The 20,934-nt window shown below is 40.1% G+C and overlaps 1 protein-coding gene across 1 annotated transcript in view; it reads right to left on the bottom strand.

Moving 5' to 3' along the window:
- Positions 1-20,934, bottom strand: part of HSD17B12 (hydroxysteroid 17-beta dehydrogenase 12) — an 82,133-nt gene that overhangs the window by 32,228 nt on the left and 28,971 nt on the right. The window contains exons 2-4 of the mRNA XM_014873526.2: positions 19,175-19,221; positions 14,648-14,723; positions 814-924 (exon numbers count right to left, since the gene is read on the bottom strand). Coding sequence (XP_014729012.1) covers positions 814-924; positions 14,648-14,723; positions 19,175-19,221 — 234 coding nt within the window. The remainder of the gene's footprint in view (positions 1-813; positions 925-14,647; positions 14,724-19,174; positions 19,222-20,934) is intronic.

The raw sequence follows: 20,934 nt of genomic DNA, 5'->3' as shown, positions 1-20,934 counted from the left end.
CACAGCTTACCAACATGGCCAGGAAAGGCTTAAGCCTTTTGAAACAGGAGACAGTTACTTGATGTTCTATTATAATGATTGAATTTTAACAGCTCTGTAATTAAAAGTTCATGGTTCTCCCACAGGGCTCTACTCCTAAATTGAATATCTTCTAAGCTAAGTATGTGAAGCTTGCTTAGGATGCAAGATGGCATTAAGTCACAGAATCATAGAATAGTTTGGGTTGAAAGGGACATTAAAAGTCGTTTAGTCCAATCCCTGTTGCTCAGAGCCCCATTCAACCTTGCCTTGAACGTTCCCAGAGTTGGGTCATCCTCCACCTCTCTGAGCAACCTGCTCCAATGTTTCAATACCTTTACTTCATACCTAATCTAAACCTACACTCTTAGCTCAAAGCCATTGCTCCTTGCAACAGTCCTGTTAAAAAGTGTGTCCCCATCTTTCTTACAAGCCTCCTTTAAGTATTGAGCAGCCACAACGAGGCTTTCTCCAGGCTCAACAACCCCAAGTGTTCACATCACGGTGCATGCAGTCACAAGCTGCAGTCCAAGTCTAACAGTCACAGAATAACACACTGAACACATTCAATAAACATCCCAAATTCCTAGAAAGTGGGCAAACATGCAAGCACCGTCTCATACAGTGTATCAACAGCAAGCTAGAAAACATCTCAAGCATGCAGCAACATAGCCTTAGTCAGACAAATAATAGCTTTTGTGAATTAGTTTCAATAAAGTTCAATATGGGTAGAAGTTAGTAGGCATGTCAAGACAAAACACCACAATGAAAGATTTAGAAAGATCAGATACAAACCTAAAACACCAATCTCCAGGCCTTCCAATCCTGCTTTGATCCCATTGTAAATATCTTTTCTCTCTCCAAAGTCCGCCACAATGACTTTTGTTTCCACTTTGTACTTCTCCCCTAGAAAAAATTTTTGAAAAGTTTAAGTTTGAAATAGTTTACCACTCAGATGTCGACTGTATCAGTTATTAGGTTTTACAAAACATTTTAAGTAGCTAGCATTACACGTGAACATTTTCACCTCTGCAATGGGAATCCTTGAATTTTAACATTACCTGCACAGAAGCAGCACATTAAACTACTTTTGGTAGAACATAAATTCTCAAATGATTCAGCACATTTTGTTTGTAAGGGACAAGAAAGGTGGCAAGATAGCAAATTATATACCTTTGAATAGAACAGCAAAAATGGAGATATCTGAAAGCACATGTACACACCAGTGTTCACATACAGCTTGACAAGAACACTTTTTTTCCAACTTAAGCCAAATGGCAAATGAGTTGCTTCAGACAAAGCAAAAAAATTCTTTTTTTGCCTTCCATTTCCATTCTTACTTCTGGTCCCATAAAACTTTTGAATCTTTAGTTTTTTGAACATGTACCAAAAAAGGAACGTGTGGGTGAACAAGAAGAGCGGAACTTCAAATTTGATCATTCCAAAGCCCTTCTGATGTGCTGTCATCTTCAGCCTTACTAGAACAGGAAAAATAAATGTAGGCAGCTACATTTTGAAAGAGAGGAAGGCAAGTAGTAAAAGTACTTCATAAAAAAGCAACTCTGCTTTCATCAAGCTAAATTATATTGAATTAAAAGCAGTACAATGTCCCCTCAGACTTCAAAAGAGCAGAATTGTAGCTTAACACTGCAGCATCTCTGTTCTGCTGCACTCGACTCCCACCCTAGCATTCCTTACAGGACCTGTATACAGCTCAAGAAGGATTTTGCAGCACTTTGCCCCCAGAGCCATTCATAAAAACCAGTGCCATTTTAAAGGGAAAAGAATCATTCACAAAAAAGATTAGAAGCAGCCAGATTCCCATGATGCTCCTTCCCATTCAAGGGAAAGCCGAGACTCCCATGATCCTGCCATCCATTCATGCAGAATCATGAATCCACTGAACTCACGGGTTTGCTGGCTGCCTCCCCTCCCCCCTCCAATATCCCTAATGGCAGATGAAATTATTTCTGCTCTTTTTCCCATCCTCAACCTCTTCATCTCCCCTGAACAGCTGCATTGTTTAAAAATCCCCTGAGAGATGTTGCTATGTCAAATGACGACGTAAATAGCATTAAGCCCCTACTGCAGCAGCAGTCTTGTGATCGCGTCAGAAGAAAATCAAGTTCAACACTGGAGGGGGGGCATAGAAATGGTCTATTTTTGAACACAGCTGTTCTAATGTTTAGCACACACATTTGGATTTTTACAGGACACAGAATTAAGGGCAATGTTAGAGGCTCATCTCATACGTGCAAATGGACTGGATTGGCAAAGCCCAAGTCACACACTTTACACACGTGTTCATTTTTAACTGTTTTGTGGGATCTGCAGCTGTCTTCACTGCCACTCAGATGCTTTGTGAAATGCAAGTTATTTAAAGGACCCAAACACCATTCTCACAAACTTGCTCAACTGGTACTGTCCTTTTTATACTAAACACTCTTCATTAGGATTGTTACCAATCCCTCTTCAAAGCTTCCTGAAATCACTACTGAGATGCTAAGGGGACAAGGTAAAGACAAATCTCAATACTATAAATAGAAATAATACTATAAATTATATACATATTACTATACATAATACTATAAATAGAAAACAAAACTAAAGAGTGTTCATACTACTATTCATATAAGACCCTTCTCTGAGCCTTTAGAAAACTAGCAAAGAGCCATTATACTTAGGGTAGTTAAGCAATACACCTACAAAAAGCTGCAACACCCTTTGTGGGCAGAAGGTGCACAGTACAACGTATAAAAACATGTGAAAAGTAGAAGGTTGCCCGCTGGGTACAGCCAGAGGACAAGGTTTTTGTGCAGTTGCTCACACAAACACACAAGGCTGTCTTACCCCAGCAGATACCACCAGCTGACCAAACCCTCCCTCCCCACTTCACAACAGCTTTCAGGTATCCTGTAACTTTTGCATTCCCTGTGCTCTGTCCCAGAACCTGCAATAGGTGGGATGATCCCGTACCTTCCAGAAAAGACTATGAGATACACCTGAAAAACCAAATGACAATGCAAATAGCATTAAGTAACTTCTGTGTAAACTTGGTCTAGTAGTCAGAGCACAAGAGGAGAGCAGGTATGCTCTGCATGAAAAAATGGAAAAGGGAATTTCCTTGATCTTAAGGTTTAAGATGTTCTCAAACAGATGGGCTAGAAGAGAGTAGAGCACATTCCTATTTTATCTGCCAAAAAGACTCTGAGATGTAGAGTAATAGAGAAAGAAGCAAATAGGCTATGTCCTTATCCAGGGTATCTAGGAGTGTCTGGACTACTGCTGTCCAAGAGAAAATCTGAAACTCCTTAATGGAGCTTTCAGCTTGAGGACCAGGAGGTACTTGAGAGCCACAGGGAGTAAAAGGAGGGCATAAGCCAGTGTTTGCAGTCACAGCTAGAGGATCTGAAAGAGCTATTACCTGCCAGCATGTCCAACATTCCTGATGATATTTTGAAAAGTGGATCTGATGTTTTGTCTTTGGAACTGGTATTTCAAATGCTCCTTAGCAGGAGACTAAATATTACAACACCATGTTGTCAATAGTCGTGCAGCAGTCAGTCATCACCTGTCCATAGAATGGGAAAAAATTCAGCAGATCTCCTTCACAATTCTCAGTTCTGACACACGAGTGCCCTAATCATCTCATTTACTAAAAAACTCAGGTGAGATCAGTATTGACCCTACAAATAAGTTTTAATTTAAAAACATTCACATGCCCAACTAATTTACAGGGTCTGTATTACCTCAGCTAAGACATCTCATAATTTAGCAAGACACCAACTGTGCTTAACAGTATCCTGGTAAACCAATAAAAGCAGACATGATCATCTGTAACCACAGCATCGTTTGAGAAGTAAGTTGCTGACCATGAACAAATTTTCACAGCTGTGGAAAGGCTGAATGAACCAACAATCCCAATAGTGATAAGGCAGGCTGGTATAAACACTGTACAAGACAAAGAGATGAAGTGAACTTTTGCAGAAGATACTGGTATGTGTTCTTCCTAAGATCCAGAGGGCAACCCAAGAATACAGACTCCAGAGGCAGAGGCACAGTGCAGTCCAATACACTGGTCATGCAAACAAAAGCAGTACATAAGATACACACTGAAAGGGGAGCATAGGATAACTGAAAAAAGTGCCTATTTTTCCTAAAAAGAGATTTGCAGTGGTAAAAGAACTACTGACTTCCTGAGGCATGTTCCCATTGTGCATTTCTGCACAATAAAATGATGAGACAAATGAGACAGTCTGGAAATAAATACACTATTTAACTACATTCTTCACACCATCAGAAGTGCAAACACTTTCACATATAAGGCCTTGAAGGACACACTATCTTCAGTGTCCTCAGATGAGGAGTCCAAATAGTGTCTGAAACCTTGGCTAAGGTGTCACTTAGCATAAAAAAAACCAATCATCCTGAGGAATACCCAACAGGACGACACTTGCCTGATTTCTCGTCTAAGATCATCAATTACAACATCAGTAGGTACAGCAAAAGCCTAATTAATTCCAAAGACCAGATATGTGTGACTTACAGGAAACTTATCCAGTCTTGCTATGCAAGGAAAATGCTAATCTTAACTACCAGGCAAAGTAGGGCACACCTTGTCACTAAAAAGATTCACTTGCAAAACAGCACCACATTACCTAGAACACCAGAAAAAGAAAGATCACACTGTAATTTAAAAAAACAAAGCAGAAAGCTAGAAACTACAGTGAGCTATATCCTAAATAATAACAAAGAACTGCAAAATGGTTAGGAGGCAAACATTTTCAATTTTTTTTTAAATTTGTTTTAAATTTTTTTAAGCTTGCAAATAATTCAAATCAGCAGCCCCTCTGAACTGAAATCTTGGTTGACAGGCTAAGAAAATCCTGAGGAAGTTTTCAGACATAGATAAACTCAGCTTGAAAGAAGGCTCCCCAAGAGGGGCAAGCCTGTGTACTTCACAGCAAACAGACACCAGTTTGGTGGCCAGGAGAAGCAGCTCAGTTCACCTGAGCAAAGCAGTGTCAGGGTGTCTTTCACAGAGTCTTGCTGGGACACAGGAATATTACAAGATCTTCATCCCTAACAAAATAACATTAGTTCTTGGACCACCTGTTCCAAAGCAGTTTGCTATAGCAGCTTGAATTTGCACCAAGAATATTGAGGCAAATCCAGTCAACTTTGCAACAGAGAGGTTCAGGATACAAGGCCCACACTGTAAGCAGGCAATGGGGATGGTTCTTTCAAGACCAGGGAAAGGACATTAAAAACTCTTGTTAGAACTGAAGCATCTCACCACTACACATTCAAAGCATATAAATATTGCCATCACAATGATACAGCATGATGCAACTGCTTGCAGAAACATTCAGGATGGTCAGAGATTCTAAGTAGTAGAAAAATAGCTCTCCATTTTTCATCATACAGGAGAGGACAAATTTGTTTAGGTAAGGAGAACCAACTACATCACAAATAAAGATGCCGTATTTCCAGTATCACTGCAGCAGTAAAGCTCTAATCCAGCACCCAGTCTTCAGAAACAGAGTTTGTAACCTTTCAATATAGGGTAAGAAGCTGAGAGATGAAAGCAAAACATGAAAACCTCCTGCTTTTTAGCACTCTGTCCATGCAGGATAGAGATGAAGAATTTAAGACTATAGAGTGGCTGCTGAGAGCTCGATAAAGTGTTTACTTGGTTTTAAGGAGAACCATTCATTTTGGGAATGTATCCAATTTGGGACTTTCAGAGTTCACAGAAGCAACTTACAGTGTCATGGATGGATGGAATCTGTTTTCCAGAAGTACAAGTACTTCCAGACTAGTGATAGCAGACTATTATTACACAGTGATATATTCACCATGCAGAAGCATGTTAAAATCAGCTGGGTATAACAAGAGTTAGTCTTTTCTGAACATTTTAAGGGTGTGAAGCTCTGAAGCCAAGCACTGATAACCTAAGAAATCACTAAAAGGGAGCTCTGTTGCACCTGTTGCAAAGGAAGGCTATGCTATTTCTGCATAGCTTAAGATGCCTGCCTACAATTTAACAGTGCTTGCTATGTTTCCATAAACTTTTTTAAGCATGTGCATATGAACACTTGACTAGGTTCCAATTCCTTTTAGTCAAATACACATGCAGGACTTCCAGGGAATTCCTTACATACTACAATAGTCACTCATGTAGTCTCATAGAAACAGCTTCCTTAAAAAGAGTGAATATTTTTTCAAATCCCATCACATAGAACTGTAGAGCAGGTAAAAAAATGACAGACTTTAATTAAAATGTTCTAATATACACAGACATATAAGAGTCAGTTCCTCACTTCGCAGGCTTTCATAGATGACTTCAGCTCTCCAAGCCCAAGTCCCAAAAAACCACTGAGCCATTGGTGTGTGTAAGTATTACACAGTACTACAAAACAGAGGGAAAACACACTTTATTAATAGTTGCCTCCATTTGCTCTCCTCTGACTTCCACTACATCAAAACACATTACAATTTCTAAGACACACCAACCAAGTCAGGAAACACATTCTGAGCAACACAGGACCAATCAATAAGGCCATTCACCCAAATATTACGCTCGGCATTGTAAGCTTTTCTAAATCAAGCTTTGTTGTAATTCCGGAGCTAGCTAAAACACAGGCTCGAGCAGGCTGTGCCGAGCAGCTGCAGAGCCTGGCAGCAGCCGGGGCTGGCTGCGGGCACGGCGGTGCCCGACTGCGGGCTTGGCAATGCCCGGCTCCGGGCACAGCTCCGGGCTCGGCGGTGTCCGGCTCCAGGCTCGGCTCCGGGCTCGGCTCTGGGCTCGGCTCCGGGCTCGGCTCTGGGCTCGGCGGTGCCCGGCTCCAGGCTCGGCTCCGGGCTCGGCGGTGCCCGGCTCCAGGCTCGGCTCCAGGCTCGGCTCCGGGCTCGGCGGTGCCCGGCTCCAGGCTCGGCTCCCCACGCACCGCACACCCACGCACCGCGGGCACGGGAGGCTGCCGGGCACCGCACGTGCCGTGCCGCCTGGAGTCGTGATTCCCAGAATAGCTCCGCTCTCCGCAGCCCCAAAATAGCCACTGTGGCTGGAGCTGCACGAGGAGTGGGGTAGGACACGGTCCCGAGCTGTTCCAGGGGGAAGCACAACGTGAAGCGTGGGCAGGTTGCTAATGTGTAGCAGGCAGCATCTCAAACTCCCCTTTCATCTCTCCTTTTTCCCCAACACTATTTTCAAACCACCCCCCTTCTCAAGATTTTTTTTTTATATTCATTGATGCATTTGTTTTTACTAAACATGAAGAGAGCTATTTTTAATTTACTTAATCATTTTATGGACTATTTCCCATACTTCCTATAACATTTCCGTTCCCTTAATGTCATTATTACTATCAGTGACAATGTGTACACCTGATATGTACATACTTTAATTTTGCAGCACTTTTTGCAAAATTAAGTCTAAATTCTTCAGCCATATAGTTATTAGGACAGTAATTATTAACAAATAACAAAAAAAACCCCAACACCTTTTTTCAGATTTAGGCTCAACAGAATGAATTTCAGAAAGACCAGAGAAAATATATTGTAAGAAGAATTTAGGGTCACTTACAGAGACCGAAAGGTGTCATACCATGGATTAACAAAAAAAATTGCATCCTCACTCTCAAACCAATTTCAAGACATCTAAGTTAGTCACTCTACTTGAATTAAAGCAAATTTAACAAGGAAAACAAGTTTCTAGGCTAATTCACCATTATATTTTATACCTCCAATTCAGCATCCACAGTAAAACGTTTGCTGTATCCCAAAGACAGCCACTTGGAAGTGTAAGTTTTCAAAGTTCTCCAAAGTATTACTTGTAAGGGAAGATACATTGTTAATTAGTTGACATCTACTGCTCAAAGAAATAGAGTACCCAGCTCAGCACTGGAAGTGTGGCACATGCCTAAGGACTTACAGCAGGCATACTTTTATCCAGTAGCTACACAATTTTGGAAATTGTTTATTTCTCATATTCAAAGATTTTTTTTTAAATAATTTGTTGTGCAGAACAAATCAACCGAGTTTCCTTTCTCTATGAAGAGCTACTAACAAGCATTTTTTTTCCTCACCACAACATACTCCTGAAAAAACATAGAAGCGATTATCACGATTCCCTCAGCAGAGAAGTCTATCAGGGATTTTTACAGCTTTGACAGATAAAATGGACTTGATGTAATGGAATTTAACCTGCTAAAAAAGTATATAAGACTAAAATACACATTCATAGATGGAAGTTGCAGAAGGAAGACAGCACTGTTTGTACCACACAGTCCTTTTCTTGTGCCAGAGAAAGACTATTCCCTGCAGAGACACTTAAAAGGCCTAATTTTAAGCCTCTTGGCAATAGAACTTCCACCAATTGGCTTAAACCAGATTTTCAAAACAGACTTTCCCCCAATCCAATGTGAAAACAATCCAGCACTTACCCCTTCATGTGGTGTTCATTTTATTTTACACTGGAAGTGATAAGCAATGGACTGCAGCTTACATGTTAACTAAAGGTGTTTAATGGCCCAGAGACCAGCACAAGGGCTCTTGTCCTGGCATCCCTAAAGGCTCATGTTACAAGTAGGTTGTTAGCAGAGATAGGCGTTACGTTTCTAAGTATTACAAAAAATGCAGTGTATCCCCTCCAACAACTACTGCCAGGCAAAGGCAGCAGTGACCCCAAACGTTTTCAGGGAAGACAATTCCTGGTTGTTAAGTCTGGGTTTCAAAAGTACCAAGGAAGTCACCTGCCCATTGATGCAATTACATAACATGTAAAACTTTAAGACTCAAGAAACCATTAGGTTCCAGAGTTAGTCCTGATCCTCCTGGCACAATATACAGAGTATGTGAGGATAGGAAGAGGCTACTTCTGCTGCTTTACATTCAAACAAGGAAACCCCAAGTACCTAATTCACATTTAAATTACCTTCATACATTTCTTTCCCTGTACTTTCTGGATTTACAAACTGTTAATAAATACTGCATAGAAACACACTGGCAATGAGGTTCACAGCAAGCACCTTATTTCTGGAAAAGGCTCACTCGGTCGTGCCAGGTGTGAAAAAACACCATCTCCTACAGCTTGCCAGCTCACCTACTGCTTTGTAGAACCCATAACAGTGACCAATCAACCTCCTGGTTTTCATCCTTAAAACCACCTGTCACATGTGGTCTGTTACTCCATATGCTGACAGATGATACGGAAAGGGAGTCCTCCTGCAAGGATATCACTAGTCATCTGCAGAACATTTCACTTGTGCCTTGTCCTACCAGATTGTTACCTCAAAACTCTCCTAAGAGGTGAAGTAGTTCTAGGACTGCATCCTGTAGCTTGCAAGACATCTGTCAAGTGTTTTTAAGTATTTTGCTCAATTTCTTTAAATGAATCCAGACAAAATTTCACTGAGAAAATTCAAGAGAAGATGATTTTAAAAATGGACTAGAGGGGGAGAAAAATCCAGCCAAAACCACAGAAGCAGAATTCTTCTTAAAAAAGAAAAAAATTAAAAATAAGCTCCCTTTCAACAGCTCTTTTACATCAGAGTTCATCTATTTAACTTATTAACAAATTAATAAAAATTAATTCAGTTTGAATCCTCTGTCCGCTCTCTACAGCGCCTGCCAACTGCTCCTTTAGTAAGTGGCTCACACAAGGCAAAATCAAGAGAACTTCCTTCACTTCATCCAAGGGAAACTTTCTTCAGAGATGAAATTCAAGAGCTCATTTGGAGGCAAAGATCCTCACACTGCAACTTTATGTGAAAGATGACTTCAGTGCATCAAAACAAGTCTACAGTATTTGAAGCCATTTTGTCAAGTTCAAGAAATAGACAGGGATTTCAAATATGTCAAGCTGAACCTGGCTCAGATGATAGAAGGCTTCAAACACATTAATTTACCTTAAAATAGATCACAAAAGTTCAGAATAACTGCTGGATTCACTTAGTCTTCAAGTTAAGCTCAGGCAAGTGAACCCTGTCATTTCTGTGCAACAACCTCCTCTATTAAACACAAATATTCTTACTTGCCAACTCCAAAATGTGAGGGGGATTTACTGGGGTGCAGCAGGGAGGAAATCCGAGTGACAGAGCAGAGATGAAGGAGCCAAGTGCTCCGAGGGAGGTGCAGGTGAGCATCTTTAGGGGTCAGATTTGTCATGGGGGCTTGGCCCATTTGTTGCAGTGGGTCACGGTAAGGGATGGGGCACAAGTACAGGGGTGAGCATCAGGTTGGCTTCAGAATGCTGCCATTTACCAAGAAAGGTTACCAAGAAAGGTTACCAAGAAAGCAGAGGAAAACTGTAAGACCCACCTGCCTAGGAAATGGGGAAGAAATATTTCTGGGTTTGGCACCACACCCCATTTTTGTACTCAAAAATCATGCCAGAATAGTAAGAACACAACAGATCCTGGGTATCAGCATGACAGCTATTAGTTTACAATACTCAAAACCTTAGGATTAGACAGTACCTCAAGATGAAACTACCACGACCAAGCAACTTAGATACACTACACACTGGTCTGAGGAAATGCACTGGAATGAAATAGCTACATAGATTTTAATTGCAAAAAAAATCTTCATTTCCTTATAGAAGAAGCCTATCTTTTCTTATATGTAGCAGAATCGAAGTTTTGGACACTAGTTCTCAAACAGTATGAAAGATTTATAGTGCATTCCAATTAAATGTTCATTTGTGAGAATACATTGGAAAAACAATTGATTTCTCTCAATTCAAACAATTTATTTGGCCTCAATTTTATCATCTGAGTGCATGTAACACTAGACCACCAACTTTAAAGCACTAAATAGGAATTTCCTTTAACTATATGGTAACTGATGACAAACTAAAAATCTGCCAACATTGCTTTTATATGCACCCACCTACAAGTAAGTAGCTACTTACAATTGCAAGTAGAAATACTAGCAAGCTACAACAGTTTTTCCTGGCTCTTCCAGCTCATGCTCAACTTCATGACCTGTCCTGTGAAGATACCAGCCAACAATGGACACCAACACCAAATTCTTTTGACCATTTCCCGACAGACAAACTCTGAAGTTTGCCCTGCACTACACTCTTCATTTGCAGCCCCCAGGCAATGAGTTTCTACAGCAAAGCAGTTCTCAATTCTCCTCAGAACAAACCTATCCAGTGCAGTACCTGAAACTTTTCTGCCTGCAAATCCATGGATCAAGAACCAACTGCTGGAACAGAGCACCTGAGATGTCTTGGACCATGCTCATTATTAAATACAGTAAATCAAGGAACAGACTCATTGTGTGGCACTCAAGCAGTTGTCTCCATTCACAGAGAAATTTTCTTTCTTTCTGATCCCCCTTGAACCTTTGGAAGTGTTTAACAATACAATGCAAGAGACGCCTTAGAAAAGTGGTGGAACAGAGAAGCAGCATGAACTAAACTAGACAAGCATTTTTTATAGTGACCTTAATAGTCTGTGCTTGTGCATGACAACTTGATTAAAAGATCAAATATATTTCCATAAAACTTATATAATTGCTCATAAAGGTTGTCTGATGACGACTGAAGAGGAAATTCTAAATTTTTTCTTCAGTCAGTGGCAGATACTCTATTTCTTAGGGAACAGAAAGCAGAATTTCTCTTTCATGGCAAATCCTACACCACCTAAGTACTCTGTAAGAAAAAATAGCTTTAAAACATGCTTGAAAACACAAAAAAGTCTTCTAAAGTCTTTAACAACTTGTAATTAACCCACTAATTTTTGTTGCTCAAACTGAGCTGCACATTCAGAACATCTGGTGTTCCTGTAACATCAGTTCAGCCACTTCAATGTGCATATGCATGTAAAAAAAAAAAAAAAAAATCAGCTCCAGGTCAGCTGGCATTTAACATGCAGAAAGACATATCAGTATTTCCCTTATGATGGTGGTTATGCAACTTGCATTTTGTAAATAGATGTCACTCCTAGTAGAAGTCTACCCTATGAGCACAAGAGTCTTCTGAAATAGAATGAACACACCTGAGCCTCAAAAGCCCTCTCATTATTTGTGGCAGAGTGCATCTATCCAATCAGTAGGATAAGCATGAGACTCATCAGCGAAAAGGAGGAGGAAACCAAAAACATGCACAGAATCACTGGAATTAGTTAAACAGCCATTCTTCCTTAAAGTGATCAAGAGTCATTACTCAAGAGGAGCAAGCTCATGCCAATTTGAAGAACAATGGACCACCATAAAAAAGTTTAAAACTACCTTATAAGCATGCAAGGGAACCACTCAAGTAATTAAGCCCTTAGCATTAAAAGTCTCTCACTTTACTTATGACAACATCTGAGCAAACTGCAGAGTCCACATGATACTGAATACAAGACAATTCTGTCCAGCTAAAACCCAGCAGGATCTGAAAGTGCAACTCAGGCTTGCTCCATCATGCAGACTATCCTAATCCTTCAGTATATGCCACAATGAACAAGGTATACTTTTCAGTAGCTCAGTGTTGTCAAAAGAAGTGTTCTGAAAAATCCAGCGTGAGTCATCTCATTTCAGAATAGTTTAGGAAAGGAAGCAGAAAAATGTTTGGGTGAGGCCTAACAGTAATTATGTATTACAGGCTGCTTCACATAGGTACATGTACCTATTTTTCAATCTGAGAACCTCCCCCAGCAGCTATCATGTAAGTGCTGAAGCTCAAAGCAATAGATTTATCTGTCTTGTCAGCATCATGCTTAATTCCCAGGGAGAAAGAAATACCCAGACTGTTACAGAAAGGGTATGACCACTTTCAGGAAGCTTGTCCTTTCATGCTTAGGTGTTTGATTCCAGAACAAGATTATTTGTAGAAACTTCTTTCAGTTCTACTTTGACTTAGCAAAACAACATTACATAATGTTGCTAGAAACGTGACTGCACATGCCCACACACATGCAGCAAACTATCATCCAGCTACTGCAGTGAGCCACCAAAAAACACCACCTTGCTGTAGCTTCTTTGTGGATTGGTAGCAAGCATCAGCACTTACACAGGTTACCCAGGCAGTGACACCTACTCTGCTGCATTTACACTGTCACTGGATTGATCAGTGTCACAGTTCAGACACTGCAGTGACACCCTGAAATGCAGGATACCAATGAACAATGCCAATTACTTCCAAATCAGTGGCAGACAGAACTTGATGACAGCTTTGCTCTAAGAAGGAATGCTCTCTACAACTTAAACATACACATAGAAAAGAATAATTTTCCATCCAGAAAACAGTTTCATATGCCATCTTACATTGGACACTAAAAATCAGAAATAGTGACATTTCTATCAGTAGCACTGTATGCCCTGACTTTCACAGATCTAGTACAACAGCTACTGTTTAGCAAGTTGAAGTACTTGAGTTTTTCAGTCATCCTTACTTTCACTCAGTAGTCCTGTACAACTTAGTACAGGACAGTGTGTTGACACTTAGGGGATTATGCTTTACAGTAAAGCAGTGCCACTAACAAATTCACAGAAATTTAATAAACTCAAGCCAAAATTATATATTTATGACCTTGGAAAAAGAGCAGTTCTTGCCATTATAAGCATTATAAACTGCCATTATATGCATTATATATACACAAACCATTTTAGAAAGCCTAAGCAAGACAAGAGAGAGTAACAGAGAATCATCATCTTAAAGGTTTCTTTACCCAACATCATTATGCTGAGAAACCTGCTTTATAGTACAGAACTCTTAGCCCTGTTTATCAAAACCTTTTCACATGGTTACATTTCTCACTTTATCTTGGCATACTCGGCACAAACTAATAACCTGACATGAAATATGCCTTAATAAAAGAGATATAGATTAGAAGAGGAATTCTTGTGGGCTAGATTATACTTGTTGTGATTGGAAAATCATTTGTCAGCATGAGACTTGAGGAAGCTTTTCGTAACTGATCCTGTACAAATATCCATTTGTGATTGAAACACTAAAGTTGCTTCCTTATTTTTCCATTACAGCCATTTACTGCACACTTACTGAAGAAACAATCCCTAATATAGGTTCTTAAAGAAATTAACTCATTCCATTTATTCTTATGACTATGAACACTCATCACTTCAAAAGAGTTGAAAGGTCTCTAATCTAATATTTGAGTAGTTTATTCAAACAAAACAAGGGCAAGCTACCCACAAGCAATCTGTATACTTGGTAAGACAACAAAAAACATAAGGAAAATGCTTTCCACAACTAGTTGCAAGGAAACCACCCTTATGGCTGGAGCCCATGAAATGAAACCTGCTTCAAATTGAGGGAATATTCAGATGGAAAAATGACTGCATGTTTCTTGCCTTATTATGATTTTAGACAGCTACTACTATGTGAATAGGTGGTATTTCAGTCTGGCCTGGTAAGCTGTTCTTATGGAAGACTAACAGTTTTAGGAGTACTTATTCAAGAATTAAACCCTATTGTTCTCAGAAGTTAAATATGAACAGCTGTAAAATTGATCTGCAAGGCCTTTACCATTTATATCTGTAACATTTGCACTGTGCACAAGAGCAAACTATTTTCAATATCAGAGCTGTATATATTAGCATGTATGAAATTCATGTGCAATTGCATTTATTTATAATCATGCCAGTGAGGTTTAGGGAAGAACCTTTAACTCACTTATTTCAGTAGAAACCTGGTCCAGTTTTTCTTTTGACCTACTGATTAGAACCACCTTCATTCCACGTTTTGCTAACTGCAAGAGAACAAAACAGGAGACATTAGAATAGTCATAAATCACTTCCAAATTAGTATACTAATCAAAGAAATTGCAAAATTCATCAAACATCACTATAATATATGACCAGCAAGTCTGAAAAGAATACAATTTTAAATAGAGACAAGAAGGGGAAAACCAGGATAAATACATCCATGCTATTTCTTACTTAATTCCCTTCACACCACACTACCTTCTCAGTCACCTAATATAGGTGGATAGGCACATTTATAAAATAGAAAACAAAAAGTGGGTACGTTATAGAATTTCTATACTACCTCTGCAAGTCAGAGCAAAAACATTATTACCCATAATGAAGTTTAGCATGCCAAGTTAAGATACCCATGGTCACTTGAACACCTGTGTTGCAATTCAATACTTCCTCCCTTTAGTAAGGCTCCACTCTTACTTTGTACATCTCATAGGTATTAAGGTTAATTTACTTCTGAAACTCTGTTAGAGAAGTTATCTGTGGAACTTAAGCTGTGGCCAGAGCGTACCCTGGTCATCAAATCAGACCTACCACTGCATGTTTAAAATGGGATCTAACAACTCAATGGAAAAGTGTCTGCAGGAAAACAGTTATATATCTGAATTACTCTAAAATGAAAATTATGTTTGTGACTACTATTAGCAGAAACAATGTAGCTATCCGTAATTCAAAGTGGCACTGCCCTTCAGACACTTGAGACATACAAAAAAAAAAGTATGTCGTCATTGCTCCAACAAAACTCCTCCACTGCTTTTGCAAGCTGATGAGAATGGGTCTTCAATGGAATTTTAAAAAAACACAACAAAAAAAAAAATCCCAACCAGCCAACAGAACACACAGAATCAAAACCCTCAAAACCCTACAGCATAGTACAGCAACAACCTGAAGTGGCTTAAAGCCACCTTCTTTTCTAGCAGGAGTACACAAAGCAGAAGTGATTCTGTCAGGAAGAGGTATGGCAGAGTTCATCTGTGAACCCTGTAATTTACTTCTGTGTGTGATCTCTAAGCAATAGAAATCTCATGAGCATAGAGTGAGGTGTGGTAAAATCAAAGACATCATAGGAATCACTAGCAAACAGCTGCCAGGTTCAGGCTTACAGGCAACTCAAGCCTTCTGCTGAAGGAAATGACATGGTGTTACAAGAATTACTGTCCAAAAGGGATGAACACATACAGCCACCTGCAGATAAGCACCCAGCTCACTGGAACACACTTTACATGAAGCCCACAGTAAGCTTGGAAGGCACCAGGAAGAAGGGAATAGCTCTCTCATTCCACAGGATCAAGGCAGTGAAGGCCTTGATTACCTAACCTATTTGCTAGGACAATTTGACAGTAATCTACTCAGAATCCCAAATAACTGTGGTCCCGTGAGGCTAAAAAGCCCCAAAGATCATCTTCAGGGATGCAAAGCTCCAGACTGCCAACAGAAGAGTTGGCTCTCTTTCAGTAGTCATGACCCTTGAGCTCTCAGACTGCTTCAGCAGGTATCTGGGCTTAATGGAAAAGAATTCAGCTGTACTTGTCTCAAAAGCCAAGGAAGTAAAGTGATGCCAATACATCCAGTCAGTGGAACCTCACCACATTCAGAGAATTTCCACCACAAGGGTGAGCTTGAAAGAAACCTCTGCTATGCTCACACTAAGGGGATGCACTCCAAGTACATCTGAAATTGGCAACCCTTTTGCAAGTGGAGTTCTAAGTAGAGAGGACATAAAACAGCCAACAGAAGACCCTGTAACTAGGAACAAATATCACTAGAGAAGTAATCAAACTTGAAAAAGATACAGCACTTCAGAGGAGGTTCAATTAAGGTGTTTGATTCAACCAGACTAGCTTCTGTTGAGCACTCTGCCTTCAATGATGGAGACCAAGTTGGTTGAAAGGAACCACAGTCTTCCAAAGTGAGATAATGATCCCCGAGATTCCAGTTACTAATTACATTTTCATATAAGAATCAAGGAAGACCCACTTGTTTTGTAGATAACCTATTATTGTACTTGTCCCTTTGGCCAACATCCTTAGGGTCCTGAAATGGCTGAATGATAAGACCTTAAAACTTAAAATAAAACTCACCCAGAATAGCATATATTGGGAAGACAGCCTTGAAGACTAAGGATTGATGCAAGCAAGGGTCACCATTCTAATGGAGCTGATGAATGGAGGTGTTTGATTTCCTTAAAAGCCACGTTAGTGACTACCACATTTTCCACTTCAGCAGCAAAACACAGATTTAAACCCTTTCTCTCCAGGATGGAAAACAATGACATCAACACCCAACCAAAGCAAGGTTAAAGCTCTCGTTAGAGCAGACATAGCAAGAAATTCTAAAAATGCTACTCTCAACAGATGGGCATAGTAGAGTACTGCAGAGTATGCAATGGGATCACAACCTCTAGTTTATCACTAGCACACAAATACAGTTAAGGGTGAATTTTGGTTTTAAAAGCCAACTAAAGATAATGATAGAGGGGTAATGAATACTGACTCCTGACCATATCCTCAAAACATGATACCTTTCACAAAGGGGTGATCTAGCAATGATAAGGATATCAGTGCTGGGCAAAGATTCAAGGCCTTAATACTGCAAAAGAGTGAAAATGTGGAAACTGTTCTTTGTTTGGAAAAGGAAAATAATCTACAGAGCCTAGTATAACCCAAGATTCCACAGTCATAAAGCTCTTCCATCACTTTCCAGTGAGACCATATCAGACTTTCAAAGAGGCAATTCTCAACACACAGCTACAATTCTCACAAATTCCTCCAAGGAAAAGGGAGTTGTCTGCATGACTATAATCACAGCCATCAAGGCCCAAGCAGCCATATGCCAGTGGAATTTATAGTAACCAGAAGAGAATTTTTAGTAGAAAAATCAAGCCTCTGCTAGCAGCCTTCTAAAGATATCTCTAGAGTTAATTCAAAGATTGAGACGTCTCTTCAGGTATTCCACATTTTGCCCTACATCCATGCATGACTTTATCAAGTCTTCTTCATCCATCTAAGCTGTCAAAGGATGGATTTGTGTTTTATTCTAAATAAATGCATAAGTAACAGTAATAAATGCAACTCATGAACAATGTGGTTTATTCTGTAGCCCAAGTATGAGTATCTGTACCCTTTGGGGTGCTCTGTGCTTACAGCAATCACTGCAAGGCAGCTGTAATAAACATGGTTTGCCAACAATATCTCATACTCGTGATGGCTTTCCTAATAGAGCTTTGAATGCAGGAGTCAGCCAGCAGCACACATTCATGCTTGAAAGCAGCCTAGTTCTTAGAGACATTAAAGAACATAAAGGAAGCTGTAGCTTTATTCACCTGATATCTTAACATACAGATCCTGAAATTAATCTCCCACGATGATCAGGGGATGTCTCCCAGACTAGAGGACTTTCTCCTGGTAATGCTCTGCTGTGGGCATAGTCACTTCCTTCCACTTGCTCTAGATAGCTAAAATTTAGAGTTGCATCATTTGCTTGGGCTGTGTAACTGGGATATCTGGCACTTATGAGCTGTGAGCCAGGATCAGGTGCTGTTGGCACCAGCTTTAATTCCTTTTGCAGCCAACTCCTCTTTCTTGAACCAGAAGTATAAGGTACTACTTCTACAAAGGAGAAAGGAATTTAGGGGCTAGGGGTGCTGGTAGCAGGGCAAGGCACATCAGGATGACAGGAAATCCAAAGGACAAGGACTACCCATGAACAGTAATGCCATTTTCCCTGTGGGCTTTGCAAAAGAAAAAAAAAAACATCAAGGAGAAGGGGAATCTCTCACCACTGATCTCACACAAAATCACGCTGGTGTTTCAGAGAACACAAAATAAGCACAGAGGCTCACTTTGATACTAATGCTGAGTTTGAAGTTATTTTTGCTATAAATTGTTGTAGTCAGCACTATTTGTCATTATGTTCTCTGGGCTTATAGGCTAAATTACCCCAAACTAACAGGCACTTTCTGTCTTAAGCAATACATTTGAGTATATTAAATGTATTTGGAGCCCACATATCCATCAAGACCAAAAGTACACTAGAAGAGATAAAGGTAAAATCCAGCTTCAGAGACTTCATGAACTAGAGGAAATAATTGGAACATACTGTTGGCAGCTGTAAATGCCATTTAGTCAGTGCCTGGAAGTAGCAAAAGGAAATATCAAGGGCTGAGAGAGTTAAAATTCTTTTAAAAATTAAAGAAGTTAAAAATAAAAACCTGAAGGACAAGGCAGGAGCTGAAAATATAGTTCACAAATACAAGAAACTAACAAAAAGAGATACAACTTTTGGCTGGTTAGCAGAGGGAGGCAAGGTAGGAGACCTCTTTCTCCATAGGTATCTATGTTAAGATATGGTGAGGAGATATCACATGCAGCTTGACAGAGTTGAGACAGCTTGACACATTGCCAAGAATCAAGACAGACTTCCAAGTTGTAAGAAGTCTTACCTCTTCTGCATAGGCTTTACCAATCCCATCAGTAGCTCCTGTGACCACTGCAACAAAAAAAAAAAACCAAATCCATATTAGTTGATTCACAGAATTAACTGCAATGGATATGTTCATTTGTAGGCTATTAAAGTACTCATTCCAGACAGAAACACATCAAAGTCTACGGGAACAGGTGTACTACATTTATGAAATTGGTTTAAAAATTCACACTAAAATCTTTCCACAGGTAAGAAAGGACAGAAAAACATGGAGTTAGGAGACTAACATGTTTCAAGAATCAGGTTCAGCATCCCTACTCAAGCCAGGCCTCTGTCCTAATACACTTCTTCAGAAACTCTGTGGACTAAGAGGGATTTCCAAGCCATTTAACTAAAAAAAGCTGATTTAAACCAGCTGCCAACTTAGATTTAAGTATGCAATAAAATAAAAGGTATCTCAAATCTTGTAAACATCCAAGAAAACAGATTTTAGGACACAGGCAACAGCTCTCTGCTAGTGCTCCTCCAGAAGATTTCACATCCCTATGCCCATTGTGCTCACCAGCAGCTAGTATGAGGGACAGATCAAAGCATCGGTTGCAAGCTGGGCTTCTACAGCTTAAACTTTCTCACCTGTGGGTGACTGGATCTGTGTCAAGCTTCAAGTCTTTCTAGGATTCTTTTCCACAAGCTGAGAGTGACTCAACATGCCATTAGTTTGACAGATTATTCCAGGGCTCTCGCCACACTAGTGGCTGATCACCCCAGTAAACAGCAATTCCTCCATACAGAAACTGCTTTTTGTGCAAGTACATTCAGCATCACTTCTTTTCTCTCTCAGCTTTTTCTCCTCACCAAACCCAATGCCTACACTTTGACATCCTTACATTTTTAGCTCTCCTGTCTAACCTCATTTACCTGTCTCTGCTCTCACTCTCCAAGTAGCCACAGAATATACTGGATTTTATCTGTTTGCCCTTTTATCAGATCAGAACAGCTTGGTTTGTGCTTCCACTGCTTATCATTGAACGTAGCCATGGCCAAATAACCGGACTTGTTTAATGTTTCAGAACCATGAACTGTGAGTGTTGGTTTAACTCTCTGGCCAACCTCTACCTGAATGAAACTCATAGCAGACAGAGGTGTTATTGCTGAATCCCAATGCCAGACAACTTCCCTTCAGAGCACCGGAAGGAGATTGTGTTTGCAGATGATTTGATTAGTTACTGCTTGCAGATCCCCTCTAACAGCTGGCATGCAAACTGCAGCCAGAATATTTCTGTTTGAGTAATAACAGCTAGGAAATGCTGTATCCCTTTGAGTCTCTGTGCCTGCTATCTACAAATAAGTGGATGCAATAACAAAAGATGAAACTGCCAGCAAAGGTCCTATTTGAGTTTGAATGGTCCAGCAACAATTCAGTAACAGGCTAGAAGGAAATATCCAGTCATATCCCTAATTTAAGTGAAATTCACAGATGACCACAGACGAAGGTACATGCATATATGTTTATCCCCTCCCTGGTTTCAGGGTGTATTTGCAAGATGCATTAACTCCAGCATGATAAGGATAAGCATACTGCACACATGGGATGCTCCAGCTACTAAACAGAGCTCTGGCTGCTGCACTGTCAGTGCCAGGGAATTTTATTGAGAAAACCAAGTGTCTGTAACACACTGCTTTGCCAGTTCCTATCCAGCCACCATTAGGGAAGTGTGAGTGACAGTTTTGTTACAGAAACAAAGCCATGTAATGAAAGGTGAAGCAAGGGTCGAAATG

The sequence above is a fragment of the Sturnus vulgaris genome, chromosome 6, assembly GCF_052056855.1.
Source record: "Sturnus vulgaris isolate bStuVul1 chromosome 6, bStuVul1.hap1, whole genome shotgun sequence".
Lineage (NCBI taxonomy): Eukaryota > Metazoa > Chordata > Aves > Passeriformes > Sturnidae > Sturnus > Sturnus vulgaris.
Note: the sequence above shows the minus strand (reverse complement) of the source record. Positions and strands in the feature narration are given on the sequence as shown.